This window comes from Lynx canadensis, chromosome E3, assembly GCF_007474595.2.
Source record: "Lynx canadensis isolate LIC74 chromosome E3, mLynCan4.pri.v2, whole genome shotgun sequence".
Lineage (NCBI taxonomy): Eukaryota > Metazoa > Chordata > Mammalia > Carnivora > Felidae > Lynx > Lynx canadensis.
In genome coordinates, this window is record NC_044318.1 from 15,473,534 (window position 1) to 15,488,979 (window position 15,446).

The 15,446-nt window shown below is 47.3% G+C and overlaps 1 protein-coding gene across 4 annotated transcripts in view; it reads left to right on the forward strand.

Moving 5' to 3' along the window:
* The window catches only part of VPS35L (VPS35 endosomal protein sorting factor like), a 117,435-nt gene extending 102,450 nt beyond the window's left edge, over positions 1 to 14,985 (forward strand). For all 4 annotated transcript variants that reach the window (XM_030300189.1, XM_030300190.1, XM_030300192.1 and 1 more), the window contains 4 exons: positions 2,083 to 2,248; positions 8,024 to 8,142; positions 13,993 to 14,139; positions 14,647 to 14,985. In XM_030300189.1, the coding sequence (XP_030156049.1) occupies positions 2,083 to 2,248; positions 8,024 to 8,142; positions 13,993 to 14,139; positions 14,647 to 14,745 (531 nt within the window). In that variant the 3' untranslated portion in view covers positions 14,746 to 14,985. The remainder of the gene's footprint in view (positions 1 to 2,082; positions 2,249 to 8,023; positions 8,143 to 13,992; positions 14,140 to 14,646) is intronic.
* The last annotated feature ends 461 nt before the right edge of the window (positions 14,986 to 15,446 follow it).

The following is a 15,446-nucleotide window of genomic DNA, read 5'->3' on the forward strand; positions in this document are numbered from 1 at the left end:
AAGCAAAGGTTAAAAAAACAATAGTCACAAAATAGCTGGCTTACATGTAAGGCTTCCCCTAGTTAGCCAGCTCCATAAAGTCAGAGAGGGGCAAGAAAAATACAGTATTAACAGTTAGGAATCTCTGCTCTGGAGCCAGACTGTCAGAGCTCAAGCCCTGGTTCCTCCACCTACCAGCAGTGCCACTTAACCATTCTGTGGCTCATCTGCCATCTGTGAAATTGGGGGTGGGGGGGGGTGGTCATGATCATATGTAACTGGAACACAGAAAAGCTACGATAGCCACCATAAAACTTAGCTACTGTTATTCGTCTTTGTAGCCACCTCAGCGCCTGGTACACAGAAGGTGCTCAAACTGTAATCCAACCACCATGACTTACTGGGTGCTTGCCTGCGCCCAGCACTGTCCTAGAACCAGGGACAGGGCGGGACACCGTTCACACTGTGTTCCCAGGGCAGTCCTGGCTGTGTATCGGCAAATACGGCAGATGAAGTGTCTGTCGTGCCGGGTTACAGGTGACGATGAAAGATAAGCGTAAACAAGAGATATTGTGGGGCAGTTCACTGTGGGAGTGAGGAAGTCACTTGAGAACTGCACTGCAGAATTACAGACAGGACGGTCTGTGATGGAGACTGGGGGCCGGCGGTGAGCAAGGCTCTGGCTGGCTGATCGGAGAAGGCCTCGCCTCGCTGAGGAGCTGGCGTCTACGATGGGATCTGGAGGCTGTCAAGGAGCCAGTGTGGCCAAGTCCTGCAGATGAAGATTCCAGTCGGGGGGTGCGGTAGGGCCGGGAAGCCAGCCATCCTTGGCACGCGAGCTGCCGGCCGCAGCATCCTCTGCGCTTCCGTGGAGATGTGTGTGGGAGACCAGCCCCTGGGGACCGCCTCACCTGGGCTCCCTTCTGGTCTCCGAGTCGCTCAGCCAGCGGCAGGACCAACAGCAGACTGGAAGGCGGGAGGAGGGCAAGTTTGGGGCATCCGTCCCCTGATGCGGCCGTGGGTTGGCAGCGGCCTTGTTCTTCTACCCGAGGCTGTGGCTCCTGCTAGGTGCCGTCTCCAGCTGCGGGTCTTGCACTTCCGGTCACGCCCCTCCCCCCCTTGTGCTTTCAGTCCAGGGTCGGTAAGGGCTTCCTGCTGTCTTGAGGCCCCAGGTGCCTCGCCTTTCCTTCCTCTCCAGCTCCCTTCACGCTGCCCCTGTCTCGATAAATAATCCTTCTTGAACTGGTCGTCACGGAACCATTTTGAGCATGCCCACTGTGTCCTGGCAGGATTCTGAGTGGTCCAGCTGGGCCCAGGAGTCATAAAGGTGCTGGCCGGAGTGAATGAGGGGCAAGGTGTGGCCACCGGGTGAGCAAGACGATGGCGGCAGAGCTGGGCACTGACTTGGCGGTAGGCCTCCATGGAGCATGTTCAGAAGGGGAGCCACAGAAATGCAGGCAGCTTGTTGGAAGTGAACTAAGCTGCTGGCTTCGTGGCATCCGGCACTCTCTTCCGATTCATTTCAGCATCTGAGGAACACCATTCTCCGCTCTGCCTCTTGGGTTTTTTCCTCTCCCAAGAGAGCGTCCTCACTTTAGCTGTTAATGTCACTGAACGCCCTGAAGAGCAAGGCTATATTTAACGCTGGTGCCCTTGCTGGTGACAGTGATCACTGGGGGCTTACGCAAAGCAGGTGGCTTCCGATGTTGGATCTGCTACAACACCCACAATCTTGCTTTTGGAGTCGGAGGAGCAGGACTTTTTACTGCTCTACACATAGAACCAGTGTGTAATTTTGGAAACAGGCCATTAAGCTGACAGGTAACTTAGCTCCCTCATTCCTTGGACCCAAAGAGGCTCTCCAAGCTCATCTCCCCAGACTGGGGCATGCTCGTCGGCGGGGTGAACGTTATCCTGTCCATTTTCTCAGTGGTGTTTGAGCAGGCTTGTGAGTGGGCTCGCCTGCAAAGTAGCTGGCACTTCCATTCCCTGAGAGCTGCTAGAGGGAGGGACCCGGCTTCTGTCCTGGTGGATTTTTTGTTTTTTGGTTTCTCCTCCTGCTTCCTATCTAGCATTATTTATCCTTTTTTGGCTTTCCGCTAGGATCATCCAGAACATGGGGTCCTGTTCCTTGTCCGAGAGCTTCTCAACGTGATCCAGGACTACACCTGGGAGGACAACAGTGACGACAAAATCCGCATCTACACCTGTGTCCTGCACCTCCTATCCGCCATGAGCCAGGAGACCTATCTCTACCACATAGACAAAGGTAGCGGGGGCCCCTCCCACTGGACTACACGGAGCTGGAATTTCACGAAAGTCCAGTAAAATGTTTTTGTTTTTAAATCCCTTAGTGTTTTACGAACCAGAAACTTCTAGTCCAGGGTCTCACTACATGTGCCCAAGTAAGAACCTGAGCAGATCCCTGAGCCCCATCCTGCCCCTTCTCAATTGGGAACCCCAAGAAGAGGCCGGAGAATTTTGTCTATAACAAATATCCAAAATCATTTTGACGACCTGACAAGTTTAGGGGAGCACTCCAAGCACTCACTCTGTGCTCTCTCTGGTGTGCCACAGAATAACCTAGAAAGGTGGTTTGATGTCCACAGGCATGAGCTTCTCCCAGGCCGGCCCCTAATCACAGACTCAGGTGGGACCCTGGGTGTTTTTACCTAGTTCTTCAGGTGATGCTGAGGCTCAGGGAACCCCTATTTCAGATGCTCAGGAGGAAGGAGGTGGCCTTGCCTCCCCCACGTGCTACCAGCAATTCTGCATCTGCTGCCAGGAATTTGAAAGCAGACTTCTCACATCCTGGATGTAACACAGGACAGTCCCAATTCCAGACATCTGCCCACTGAGTCCAAGTACCCACCTGCTTGTCAGACCCTCCGTTCTAATTATCGGTTTTCCCAAAATGGCCCTATTGTTGTGAAAAGTGCGTTGGCCAGTAATTGCATACTTTAGGGTTTAAGCAACGGTCTCTCCACTTGGAAATTTCTGGAAACACATTTGCAGTGCTAAGGGAGGGCCTTCTGCTACAACTCTCAGGCTTCCTCTAGCTGGCATTTGGGGGCTAATAGTTAAGATGTAACTTAGGGAGGCAGGTTGATGTGGATGATGACAGCACCCGAGACTTGAGCTCCTACTGCGTGCCAAGGCCCACCCCAGACTCCACGGATCTTTCTTCTGTACTCCTTAGGGCCCTGAAGCGTGTAAGACAGGCATTTACATCCCCATTTTATGTGTGAGCAAGGGGAGACTCCGAGAGACGCCATGGTTTACTCCAGGGCCTGTGGCTGGTTATTGGTGGAAGTGCAAGTCACACCCTGAACTGTGGAGCATGCGTCATGCTGCCTCCTTTTATAAAATAACAGTGTTTTAATTAAATCATAACATATGTCAGACATACAGCCAGCTGGAAAGCTCAATGAATCATCACAAAGTGAACACACCCAGGTAACCCGCACCCAGATCATGCCCCCACCCAGTCATCGCCCCCACTTTCCCCTCCAGGGCACACCACTCTGCTTCCAGCATCACAGATTAGTTTCTACGTTTTCGACTTTTGATGTCAGTGAAATCGTTTAGCAAGCATTCTTTGGTGTTGGTCCTCTTCCACTCGATACTGTGTGTGTGTGAGATTCACCTGTGCCGTGCATAGCTGGAGTGCATCCTTTTGCATTGCCGTGTAGTATTCCACCCGGTGACCATACCAGAATTTATTCATTCCCTCCGGGATGAACATTTGCATGTTTCCAACGGTCCTGGTTCTGGCTGTTGAGGGTAGTGCTGCTGTGAACACATTTATATGTGCTCTTGGTGTACATTTCCACTGGCGATATGCCTACGGGTGGAATTGATGGCTCATTGGATTTGCTTATGTTCGGCTTTGGTAGATACTGTCTCACAGTTTTCCAAAATGGTTGTACCAATTGACATTCCCACTAGGCATGAATGAGTGTTCCCTTTGTTCCCTCCGTGTGGTCAGTCTTTTTCATTTTGGCTGTTTTAGTGAATGTAATTTGCATTTCTCAGCAATGAGATTGAGCACCTTTTCCTATATTTGTTGCCTTTTTTTATTTTTGAGAGAAAGAGAGAGAGAGCGAGAGAGAGCGAGCATGAGTGGGGGAGGGGCAGAGAGAGGGAGACCAGGCTCCAGGCTCTGAGCTGTCAGCACAGAGCCTGATGCAGGCCTCAAACCCACAAACCGCAAGATCATGACCTGAGCTGAAGTCGGACACTTCACTGACTGAGCCACCCCGGCTCTCCTATTGGTTGGCATTTTTATTTTCTTTTTTGCCAAGTGCACATGTAACAGTAGAGACACTTCTGAGGACCAGGCACTGACCTGGAATTGGGTCTGCAAACTTTGGGCCCGTTAGAGGGGTAAGCCCTTTCCTGTCTCCTGTCCTCTCCTCATCCTCCTATTTGAGCAGATTCGTTTAACCCTCTGTCTAAACTATACAGCTGGCAGACTGGGAGCCAGAGTGCAAGCAAAGGGAGTGTGGCTATGTGCAATAGACAGGAGTCTGGATTTCTGGCTTTTAGAGAAGAAAATGGAAGGCTGGGTGGGTTGTTTTCCTTCTTTCTTGGCCCAGCTGTGTTTACTCTGGATGTGCAATTGTGACCTGACAATTGTCTTAGGAGGAGAGAGGCCCAGGGGGCCAAGGGAGGCGCTTCGTTTCCCCACCCCTTTCTTACTCTAGGCAGCCTTTTACAGTGTTGAAACAGGTTAGAACTTCTCAAGAACTAGGGTCAAATTTTTTTGCATTTACAAAGAATTCCTTTGCTACTTTCTTTCTAGATTAATCCGATGACATTCTGAGACTTCCTGGAGCAAGAACTCCAGTGCTCTCCTACAATTGTGAGAGAGTAGATGTGTTTGATGTGTGAGGGAAAGTTTCCTGTGTATGGAGTGTTCCTTTTTTATTTACTTTTTATTATATTCTTTTATTTGAGAGAGCGCATGCAAGTCAGGTAGAAGGGCAGAGGGAGAATCTCAAGCAGGCTCTACGCTCAGCGCGGTGCCTGACACGGGGTTCAATCCCACGACCCTGGAATCATGACCTGAGCTGAAATCAAGAGTCAGACGCTCAACCAGCTGAACCACCCAGGTGCCCCTGCATGTTGATTTAATATGCAGATAGTGTGTATCCAAGCTAGTTGGAAGACCACAATCCAGGATGCCCCTGTGAAGCCAGTGTAGCCCCTTTGCTCCTCCATGTCACCTGCCAGGCCCTTGAAGCGTTCAGGGTCGTGATCGCAGGGCAAGACAGATGCAGGGATTGTGGGCTATTCTTAGTGGCCACCTGCCAGGGATATCATGTCTCCCTCAGGGGACTCTCGGGGCTACTATACACACTGGTCTGACCGACTTCCTTTTAATTCTCAACTTGGCCCTTTGCTCCCTCCATCATTATCAAGTATGGAAAACTCATCCTGCCCCCTAGCCCCTTTTTCCACTTGTCCAGTGAATTCAAGCTGTGGAGCTTAGCCTGTCCTTGTTAATTCCAGAGTTCCATCCCAAGCCTAGATTTCAGGATCCCATAACCCCTTGTACTGCCCCCTTCTGACATTCAGTACAGGCTTTTCAGTTTGCTGGTCTGCATCTGCTAATGGTCTGTGAGCTCTCTGAGGCAGGAACCAAATCAGCCTTGGCCCCCACTGGGTCCCCAGCTCCTAGCGTGGAATCTGGTGCAGAGCAGACCCTTACCCAGGAGGTGCAGTGTGTGTGTGCGCACGCGAGCAGCCTGCTCTGAACTCACGCCTGGCCCGCCTGGGGAGTGTTGGCCATGGGCAGTCTTAGACCTTCTCTCTTTTCCAGTGCTGAGCTAATCAGAAAGAGTAGGTTCCAACCCGGAGTAAGACTGAGAATTTATGCCAAGAACTATTCTGGTCCTCAGCAGTGGATGTGAGAAATTCCTTCACCAGCTGCAGTTTTGCTGCCCTGCAAAATCAGGTGGTGGTGACTGGCTGAATCACATTCTTTTACAAGAATCACAGTCTGTTACATTCTTTTAAGAGAATAGCTGTCATCCTCTGAATGGTGGATAGTAGTTGAGACATAGACCCATAAACAGGCAGAATTGGATGAGAGATTGCCTTTGGACAGAGAAGCCGGGGCGCAAGCAGACTGCTGGGGAGCAGTTGTTCATTATTCTTAAACAACAGGTCTGCAATCTGCTCACAAATGGTTTGGCTAGAAAAACCCATTATGTGTGAGTGTGTGTGTGTGTGTGTGTGTGTGTGTGTGTGTGGAGAGAGCAAGTGAGAGAGCTTGCACACAAGGAGCAAAATGGTGTCAGCTGGTGTTTCGAGGGGAGACAGGCAGGTATTCAATGTACTGCTTTGAAACAGCAACTAGAAATGTACATAAGACATGTCTGAAATTATTTTATCAATTAATTACTACATGCTTATTATCTGTCCCGTTCTCTTTTTTTATTTATTTTTGAGAGAGAGAGAGAGAGAGAGAGAGAGAGAGAGAGAGAGCGAGAGCACGAGCAGAGGAGGGGCAGGGAGAAAGTGAGACACAGAATCCAACGCAGGTTCCAGGCTCCGAGCTGTCAGCACAGAGCCCAATGCAGGGCTCGAACCCATGGACCTGGAGATCATGACCTGAGCCAAAGTCGGACACCCAACCAACTGAGTCACCCAGGCGCCTCTGTCCCATTCTCTAAAAGATTCAGACAAATTGTAAGGAAATAATTAAAAACTGGTTCTTAAGCAACTATAAATTAGGAAATATACATGGATATATGTATATCTGTGTGCTATATTTATATAAAGGCTCTACTATGGATACTGTTCTGTCACTTTTTAAAAATTAATAGTAGCTTGGGGCATCTGATTGGCTCATTCCATTGAGTGTCCAGCTCTTGCTTCGGCTCAGGTTGTGATCTCATGGTTCACAGGTTCAAGCTCCACGTCCAGCTCTGCACGGACAGTACAGAGCTTCCTTGGGATTCTCTCTCTCCCTCTCTCTGCCCCTCCTCCACTCATGCACTCTCTTTTCAAAATAGATAAACTTAAAAAAAAAATTAAAATTGATAGTATCTTGTAACTCTTACTAATAGTATAACATAGTATATGGTAATTAGCAACTATAGATCACATCGTTTATTATCCTCCTAGTATTTAATATTGTAACAGAGCATTTAGTTAAAACTCTGTTGATCGACATTTACATTACTTCTCATTTCACCCTTTTAAACAAGTTTACAATGAACATATAACGAATGCTGCTGTTTACAGCAAAACAACAAACATCACATATGTGCATCTTTGGGCACCTGCTGGATTATTTTCTTTAAAAAAAATTTTTTTTTCAATATTTATTCTTGAGAGAGAGAGAGGGACAGAGCATGAGCATGAGCAGGGGAGGGGCAGAAAGAGAGGGAGACACAGAATCCAAAGCAGGCTCCAGGCTCTGAGCTGTCAGCACAGAGCCTGACGTGGGGCTCGAACTCACGACTATGATATTATCACCTGAGCCAAAGTTGGATGCTTAACTGACTGAGCCACCCAGGCACCTCTTGATTATTTTCTTAAAATAAATAAATCCTTTGGAGTGGTCTCTGTAATCAGAGATCTTGACTTTTTTGTACTAAGACTTTACATTAAAAAAAACTGTTAAAATACACATAGTAATAAAGGTTACCATTTTAACTATCATTAAGTGTACAATTCAGTTTTATCAAGTATATTCAATGTTGTGAAGCCATTACCACCGTCCATTTCCAGAATTTTTTCATCATCCCAGCACTCTGTACCCAATACACAGTGACTTCCTGTTCCCTCCCTGTCTCCCCAGCCTGTGCTGACCTCCATTCTACTTCCTTCTATGGATTTACCTATTCTAGTAGCTCGTAAAAGAGGAATCATGCAGTATTTGCCCTTTTGTGTCTGGCACATTTCACTTACAAAGATTTTAGGATTCATCCATGTTTTAACGTGTCAGAATTTCATTCCTTTTTATGATTAAATGATATTCCTTTGAATGGGCATACCACATTTTGCTCACTGCTCTGGTCTGTTCCATCAGTTGACTCCAACGACAGCCTCTATGGGGGAGACACCAAATTTCTGGCTGAAAACAACAAGCTGTGTGAAACGGTGATGGCTCAGATCCTGGAGCATCTGAAAACCTTGGCCAAGGATGAGGTAGGTGCCCTCTGCCTGTCCCCCTGCTGCTGCTTGCTCTGAGTGCACAAGTTTCTAGGGCAAACGTTGGTTCATTCTGGAAAGGAAACTCATTCACGTGAATAGTGTGTTTATGTGCAGACATGATGAGTGCTCCATCCAGGGCTTTTGCTCCTACTTTACTTGGTCACTCTCTGAAATGTTCTGCTTATTTCAGTTGTTTGCCTCTCCCACCAGAATTTAAGCTCCATGGGGACAGGGACCTTGCGCCATGAGTTTTGGAGACCTCCTTGTGCCTGAGGTTAAGTCTCTAGGGTCTGTCACTCACCACAGCATCCCCACACCCTGAGGCTGGCATACAGCAAATCCTTGACCACTGCATACTGAATAAACAGCCTGTGCTTTGCCTGCGTTTTTTTCATGCCAAGGTGCAAGTGCTGTGTTTGTTCTTACTGTACAGAAAAGGAGATGGAGGCTCAGAGAGGTTTCTCCACAGCCCTGGGTTTCCTCTGGTGAATGAACACCAGGGTCCCCACCTACAGACCTCCCAGCTTACAGTAGTAGTTTTTTAACGACTGCATTGCCCTCCTCAACCAAGGCCTTTCTGCTTATCTTGTAAGAAGTGGCATGTGGTTATTGTCCTCCTATGATGGTAAGTTCTGTTTTTCCAGCCTTTGTTCTACTTAAATGTGGTGTTGACGACTCTGCATGCATTGTCTCACCTAAACCTCAGGACAGTCGGGTGAGGTGGGAACAGCTGTGCCTTTAAACTTTACAGGCAAGGACAAAATCCTGGAGTGGCAGCCACACGATATGTGGTCAAGGCAGTCTTCTGGAACCCATGTTCTTACCCACAGAATACACCAATGTATCAGATGCTAGATCTTTTACATTTTTAGAGCAGTTTTTCCATGTTCTCCATAAAGTTAGATGCTTAACTGATTTTAATGTTAATTTTCACTTAGTCCAATCTACAGAACTACCTGGTTCCCTTCCCCTGTTAGACCAATCATGACTTCCTTTTTTGCAGCTTCAACCCAAACATGTGGGTGACAGATGGATCCCAGAAGCCCGTCTCAGGTTTGGCCGAGGCAGTTAGTTGTTCAGACCGAGGCTCATCTCTGTTACTGCGTTAGGGGGTGGAGGCCAGCAGTACTTGAGGAGTCAGAGCTGACGCCTGACCTTTCTCTGCATTCTGTGGGTCAGCTGGCACTTGAATTTGTTTCTGCCTCCACATGCTCCCCGGGGTCTTGCTCTTTACTACTCCAAGCTGTCAGCTTGAAGCTCTGAGCATTTTGGGTTTTTTTATTCCCAAGTGTCAAGAGACAACCTGACGGCTCGTTCCGGATTTCATCATGGCAGGCCCTGTTCTTGCCTGTGTCCTGCTCAATTCCCTTTCCCAAACCTAAGGCAGATTTTGGACTGCCTGCTTCCCAGTAGCTTTCCGAGCCTTCCCCTTCCTTCCCTTCATCAGATTCTCTGGTTCTTAGTTTTTGCTGCTGCATCCCCACCCCATCAAATCCTTTGAATACAGGGTAAGATCAAACTGGATTTCAAGTTAAATTATTACTCATTTCCAGGGCTATATAAAACACCACCATTGCCCTTATCCCTCTGCCCCACCAGAAGACCACAGAATATTACACAGCTGTGGGTGTACGCATGTGTGACATACATCTGTGTTCTGGGTTCCCATCATCCCCAGGGTGTTCAAGCAGGTGCTAGAGAGAGAGGTATTTTTTCTGGACTCCATTCTCCAGCAGCCCCTGCCAAGTTCAGGGCCAGCCTTAGGGTTAGCAGTCCAAGAGGCAGAAGGAAAATACAGAACTGCTGCCCTGGGTCCAGAGTTGGTCACAGTGCCCTTTCTAGGGAGGGAGTGTACTTTGGGGGTGTCCCGCCAACCTGGGGACCCTTCTGGACACAGGGCTACAGAACTCTGGAGAAGTTAACACATTGAGGGCGCCTGGCTGTCTGGGCAAGGGGCAGAATCAGAACCCCAGTTTCTTCAGAGAAACTGGTTTATCAAACCAGTATTAGAAGAGGGCTTTTTCAAACACTCTTACGGTTAAAGACCCAGCTTTCCTTTGCACAAATAGGTGGTTTTCAGGCGAGAGCTCTTTCTACCCCACAGAGTGGAGTCCTTCACCTTCCACTTGCTTCACTAGTCAGGTCCCCCTCTGCTCCTCTGCCGTGAAAAATTCTTCTTAGTACCTTTTCCTGATTTTTAAAACCCAGGGCCCTCAGAGCAATGGTATGTGTTTAACAGCTTACACTCAAGAAAAATTTGCCACATGGCTTGAAAATAAATACATTTCTTCAACTTGATGCAACAGGCTGGGTTTAATCACAGGTGGCCACCAACAGCATAAACGACCATAGCCTAGAAAAACCCCAAGCTCACAATAAAAATAAACCTGAGAACTATATATATATATATAAATATGTAGTTATGTCTGGTCATCGTCCTCCCACCTCCCTGCCCCATCATGCAGTTGCAGGTACCTGGTTTCAACTACGATCCACAAGCAAATTATCCTCCTCCTGACATCTCATTAGAATGCTGGTAGTAGCCTAACACTACATCATTCACCTCATCTCATGTAGGCATTTTATCACCTTACATCCTAAGAAGAGCGAGTACGGTACAATATTTTGAAGACCACATTAACATAACTTTTATTATAGAATTCTACTTTGTTAATTTCTTACTGTACCTAATTTATAAACTGCCATAGGTATGTATGTATAGGAAAAAGCAGTATATATAAAGCTCGGTACTGTCTGTGGTTCCAGACATTTACTAGGGTGTCTTAGAATGTATACTTGCAGCTAAGGGAGTGGGAGGGGACAGTGCTGTAATTTAATGTTTATGTCTCTTTTTCTCTTGAAGGAGGGAGCATTGATGGTGATAATGACTCTGAATCAGGGTTCTGAGAAAACAGCAAAGTTGGAATTTTTCAAAAGAACGTTTTAACTCCCCATAAATACCAGGGACATTAAATGAAAATGTCCTTCTATATATGCACGTTTATTAGAAAAATATGGGTGGATCGAGCTAAAATGGAACAGATCATCCTTTTAACAGTGCAGTGTAAAATTCAGCACAGACAACCATGTCATGGCAGGATCCCTGGAGATGGGATCCTCTTGAGTCTGGTCTCTGGGAAAAAGGGGTCAGATTCTTCTACCTAGTGGAGAGTGAAGCTTCATGCTGTTGAAAAACCCCAATGCTGATTGATGCCAGTCCTGAGTATCCCATCTCTCGTTGCTGGTAGCAGACCTACTTCCAAAATTGTCCCCTTAATCCACATGGAGTTGGCCATTTTACTCCTGAGTATGAAGTTGTTTATTTGGGTGTGGTGAAGCTGGGAATCATGCCAGACCCATGGAGCTTCCTGGAAATGACATTTCTCATAGGCAAAGAATGAAAAGCTCTTTTCTATTTAAAACCGTGGAGAAGAGGAGGGGGGCTCAAGGCCTGATTTGGTCCTCTCATAATGTGTTTGTGGTTTTCTGGGTCTTTGCTTGTTGGCTGGCATGACTTCTCGTCCCTCAGATCTGTCTCTAATAATTTCACTTTTAAGGGGCTATGCACTTAAACCACATGTCGATTGAGCTTTTTAGGGTAAAATGTTTACTGGGAAGATCCAGAATGGAAAAATAGCCACTTGTTAGATATGGTCTCTCTTGTTTGACTTTAAAAAAAACCTCTCCCACTTCAATGAAATGTGGTTCAAGGGCCTCTCTCAGGGGTGACTCTTTTAGTTGTATTTGAAATAGAATTTTCTTTTAGCTTCCTCTTGTAAGCAGAAAGGGTGCACTCTTGTAGTCCCAGCATCAGACCAGGGCCAGTTTTAAAAGGCAAGAAGGTTGGGCTGGAACTCAATGAATGGTCATCTCTGCCCAGGTTCCCGGTTGGGGTAGAACTGTATTGTCTCATTAGATTAAAGACCCCAAAGCAGGCAGTCAGGAGTTCCCTGTGCCTGCAGGCTTGGGCCCTGCACAGGATGACCCCACTCTTTGACTGTGATGTTGAGTCAGCTCAGCTTCTAGGACTGTCACCTGGTCCAGGCTGTTGCCAAAGCAGACTCAATGGGGGGTGGGGGGTGTCTCTTCCTTGCCATTCAGCCACCGTCACCCAGCTGTGCTGCTCCTTGGTCATTATTTTTTTCCTCCACCAAGATATTTTAAATTCTCACTTGGGAGAGGATGGCAGGAGGGGTTAAGTTGGTTCAGCAGTTAGCAGAGTCCAGGCCCCATGAATATTTGTGAAATGATGGACAGATGCATGATTAGTAGGTTGGTTTTGTCCACCTAGAGTAGTCGACAGAGGCAACTCTTAGCCTCTTCAGAGTCTGGATTCCTAATGTGATGCCAGCACTGAGTCTATGGGAATATCTTATCAGCTGGAGTGGGACAACGGGACCTCTGCGCTGTCATCTGTGAGCAAATTCCCCAAAGCTTTCTGAACTTGGAGGCCTCTACAACAACGGGAGTGGACTGGGTTCCTATTGCAGCCTTAAGAAAATTGGCACAAACTCAACAGCTTAAAACACTCATTATTTCATAGTTTGAGTTGGCGCTGGCTGGATTTTACAAGGTCAAAATCAAGATGTTGACTGACCAGCTTATTTTAGGGTGTTGGCAGACTTGAGTTCCATGCAGTTGTAGGACTGAAGTCCTGTTTCTTTGCTGGCTCTTGGCTAGAGGTTCTTAGCTTCTAGAAGCTGTTTTTTTGGCTTTTGGCCCCTCTTCTTCCCTCTTGAGACCCATTAATGGTGGTCAAATGCTTCTGATCTCCAGTCTCCCTCCTTCTGCCGACTTGTCTCTCAGAAATTTGTTTAGGGCTCAAGTGATTCAATTGGCCCCACCCAGGTAATCCAGGACTCTGTAAAGTCAGTCCATAACTTTACACCTGCTAAGTCCCTTCACCCCAGCACCTAGCATGATGCTTAAATAACCAGGGGTTGGGATTCCTGAGAGACAGTGCTAAACATGTGCTTCATGCACCTGGTTAGAAGTATGCCTCCCACAAAGATCCGCTGTGTAGGTAACTCTGATGAGCTCTGTAAAGCACAGAGCAGAATACCTGGTCCCCTGTAAGGGCTCCATTCCCATTAGCCACCAGGGAGCAAAGCAGATGAATGAGGCTCTGGGCCCAGTGATGTTCTGCAGTGTGAGCCAAGGGCATTCAGCAAGGGCCCAGGTCATCAACTGTCCAGGGTCCACATGTATACATGAGTGAACTTGGCTCCTGTCAGCACCCTCCTATTTATTTGGCTTTCCATATGCCTCTGTTTACCTTTCAGAACTTGTATCTTTTCTCCTAGGACTGTTGTTGCATTTTGGAGATTGACTTTCTCTTTTTGTCTTGTACCATGCAAAGCTGGGATTCAGGTCTGGTCTCCTTTAACATTTGGGTTAGGCTTTTTCTTATTTAGGGTACTTGTAATCAGATTAAGAGAGGCTAGATTTGGAATCAAAGTATACAATGGTTCTTATAAAAGCTGGGCCTGGCTGTTGCTCTTGGGGAGCTGTTGTCATTTGGCCTTTATTTCTGCCCTTTGGTTACTGGGTAGTGACTGCATTTTGGGTGGCTTGAGGACACAACTGAAAGACTTATTTTAGACTTTTCGTTTTCATCTGTACTTGAGTAATAAATGCCCATGGAGGCACAGGGCAAAGGGCTTTATATGCATCATCTCATTCGGTCCTCAGCCTGTGAGCTGGCATTACCTTCCTGTCCTACAGATGAAGGTGGGACTCAGAGATTAAGCAGCCCCTCCAGAAGATCCAAGGTAGAGCTGATGTCCACGCGGGGCCCCCGCCTGTGCCCCACTGCCTGATCCTGATCTCTCTCTTCTATTTCAGGCCCTGAAGCGCCAGAGCTCGTTGGGCCTTTCCTTCTTTAATAGCATCTTGGCCCACGGGGACCTGCGCAACAACAGACTCAACCAACTCTCTGTCAACCTGTGGCACCTGGCACAGAGGCACGGCTGTGCAGACACCAGGACCATGGTGAGGCTCTGGGAGCATGGGGGTCCTGGTGAGCGACACAAACCCACTGGCCAAAGCACAGCTGGCCTCAATACCACATCAGTGCTCATCTTCCTTTTATTCCCTCTGAATAACAGGGTGCCTGGTGGCTCAGTTAAGCGTTAAGTTTCAGCTCAGGTCATAATCTCATGGTTTGTGACTTTGAGCCTCGCGTCATGCTCTCTGCTCTCCGCGCAGAGCCCCTTCGGATCCTCTGTCCCCCCCTCTCTCTCTCCACCTCTCCCCTGTTTGTGCCCTCTCAAAATGAAAACAAAAAGACGTATATAGAAATAGCAGCTTTCCTGGTCATACCAAAATCTGATTTTATAAGCAAATTGTAAACAAGAAGTTTTACTTTAACACTTTTTTGGTTTCTTCCCCTCCTTTATGCTTCAAAAGACTTTAGCTGTAAGACAGCATCAGCTCACAATACGGTTGATTTGTTGGTGCCTAGCTGAACCAAAAGGATACTGATCTTTTTCCTCCTAGGTGAAAACTCTGGAATACATCAAGAAACGAAGCAAACACCCAGATATGGGTCATCTGACTGAGCTGGCCCTCAGGCTCCCTCTGCAAACAAGGACCTAACTCTGGGACTGTGAAGCCAAGTTCAGAAAGACCTGTTTTGCTTTTTTTATTTTTACGCACACAAATTGGTTTAAGCTTTGGCCTCTACCCAGATGATTGTGACATTGAAGAACTGGGAAGTGTCAGAGCAAAATCCAATCTTGTTCAGAGTAGAGCACTGTTCTAGTGTTTCTTTGCAGAAGTGGCCTTCAGATTGGCATTTATAGAGAAACAGAAGAATCCAAGTAACATCTCTCAGTGTGTCTGGGTTTTTTTTGTTTTTGCTTTTGTTTTTTTCAAATAGAAGAAACCTTGAAAAGGAGTCTACTTTTAAAGAGCCACTTTCCCTCAAGTCTGGAATTGAATGTTGCCTACCCTGTCATAATTTATAAAAGGTAGATGGCTCAACCTTTATCTATCAGGCTCAACCTTTATCTATCACAAGCAGCTCAACTGGACTCAGGATATATAGGTATACACCTAGCTGTAGCCAACACCACAGATGCAGGTGTGGCGGCACAGGTGAGGAGGAAGCACATGGTGTGTGCGGGGACCCTCTGCATCCACTGGGACTCCCAGGAAGATGGCAGAGTAAGGAGGTTCTGAGCTCAGCTGCTCGCAAAAACACACCAATGGTGCAGCTATACGAAGTGCAACTCCCTCTGAGAATGACCCAAAGACTAGCCGCACAGCTCTTACACAGCCAAAGGTACAAAGAAAAA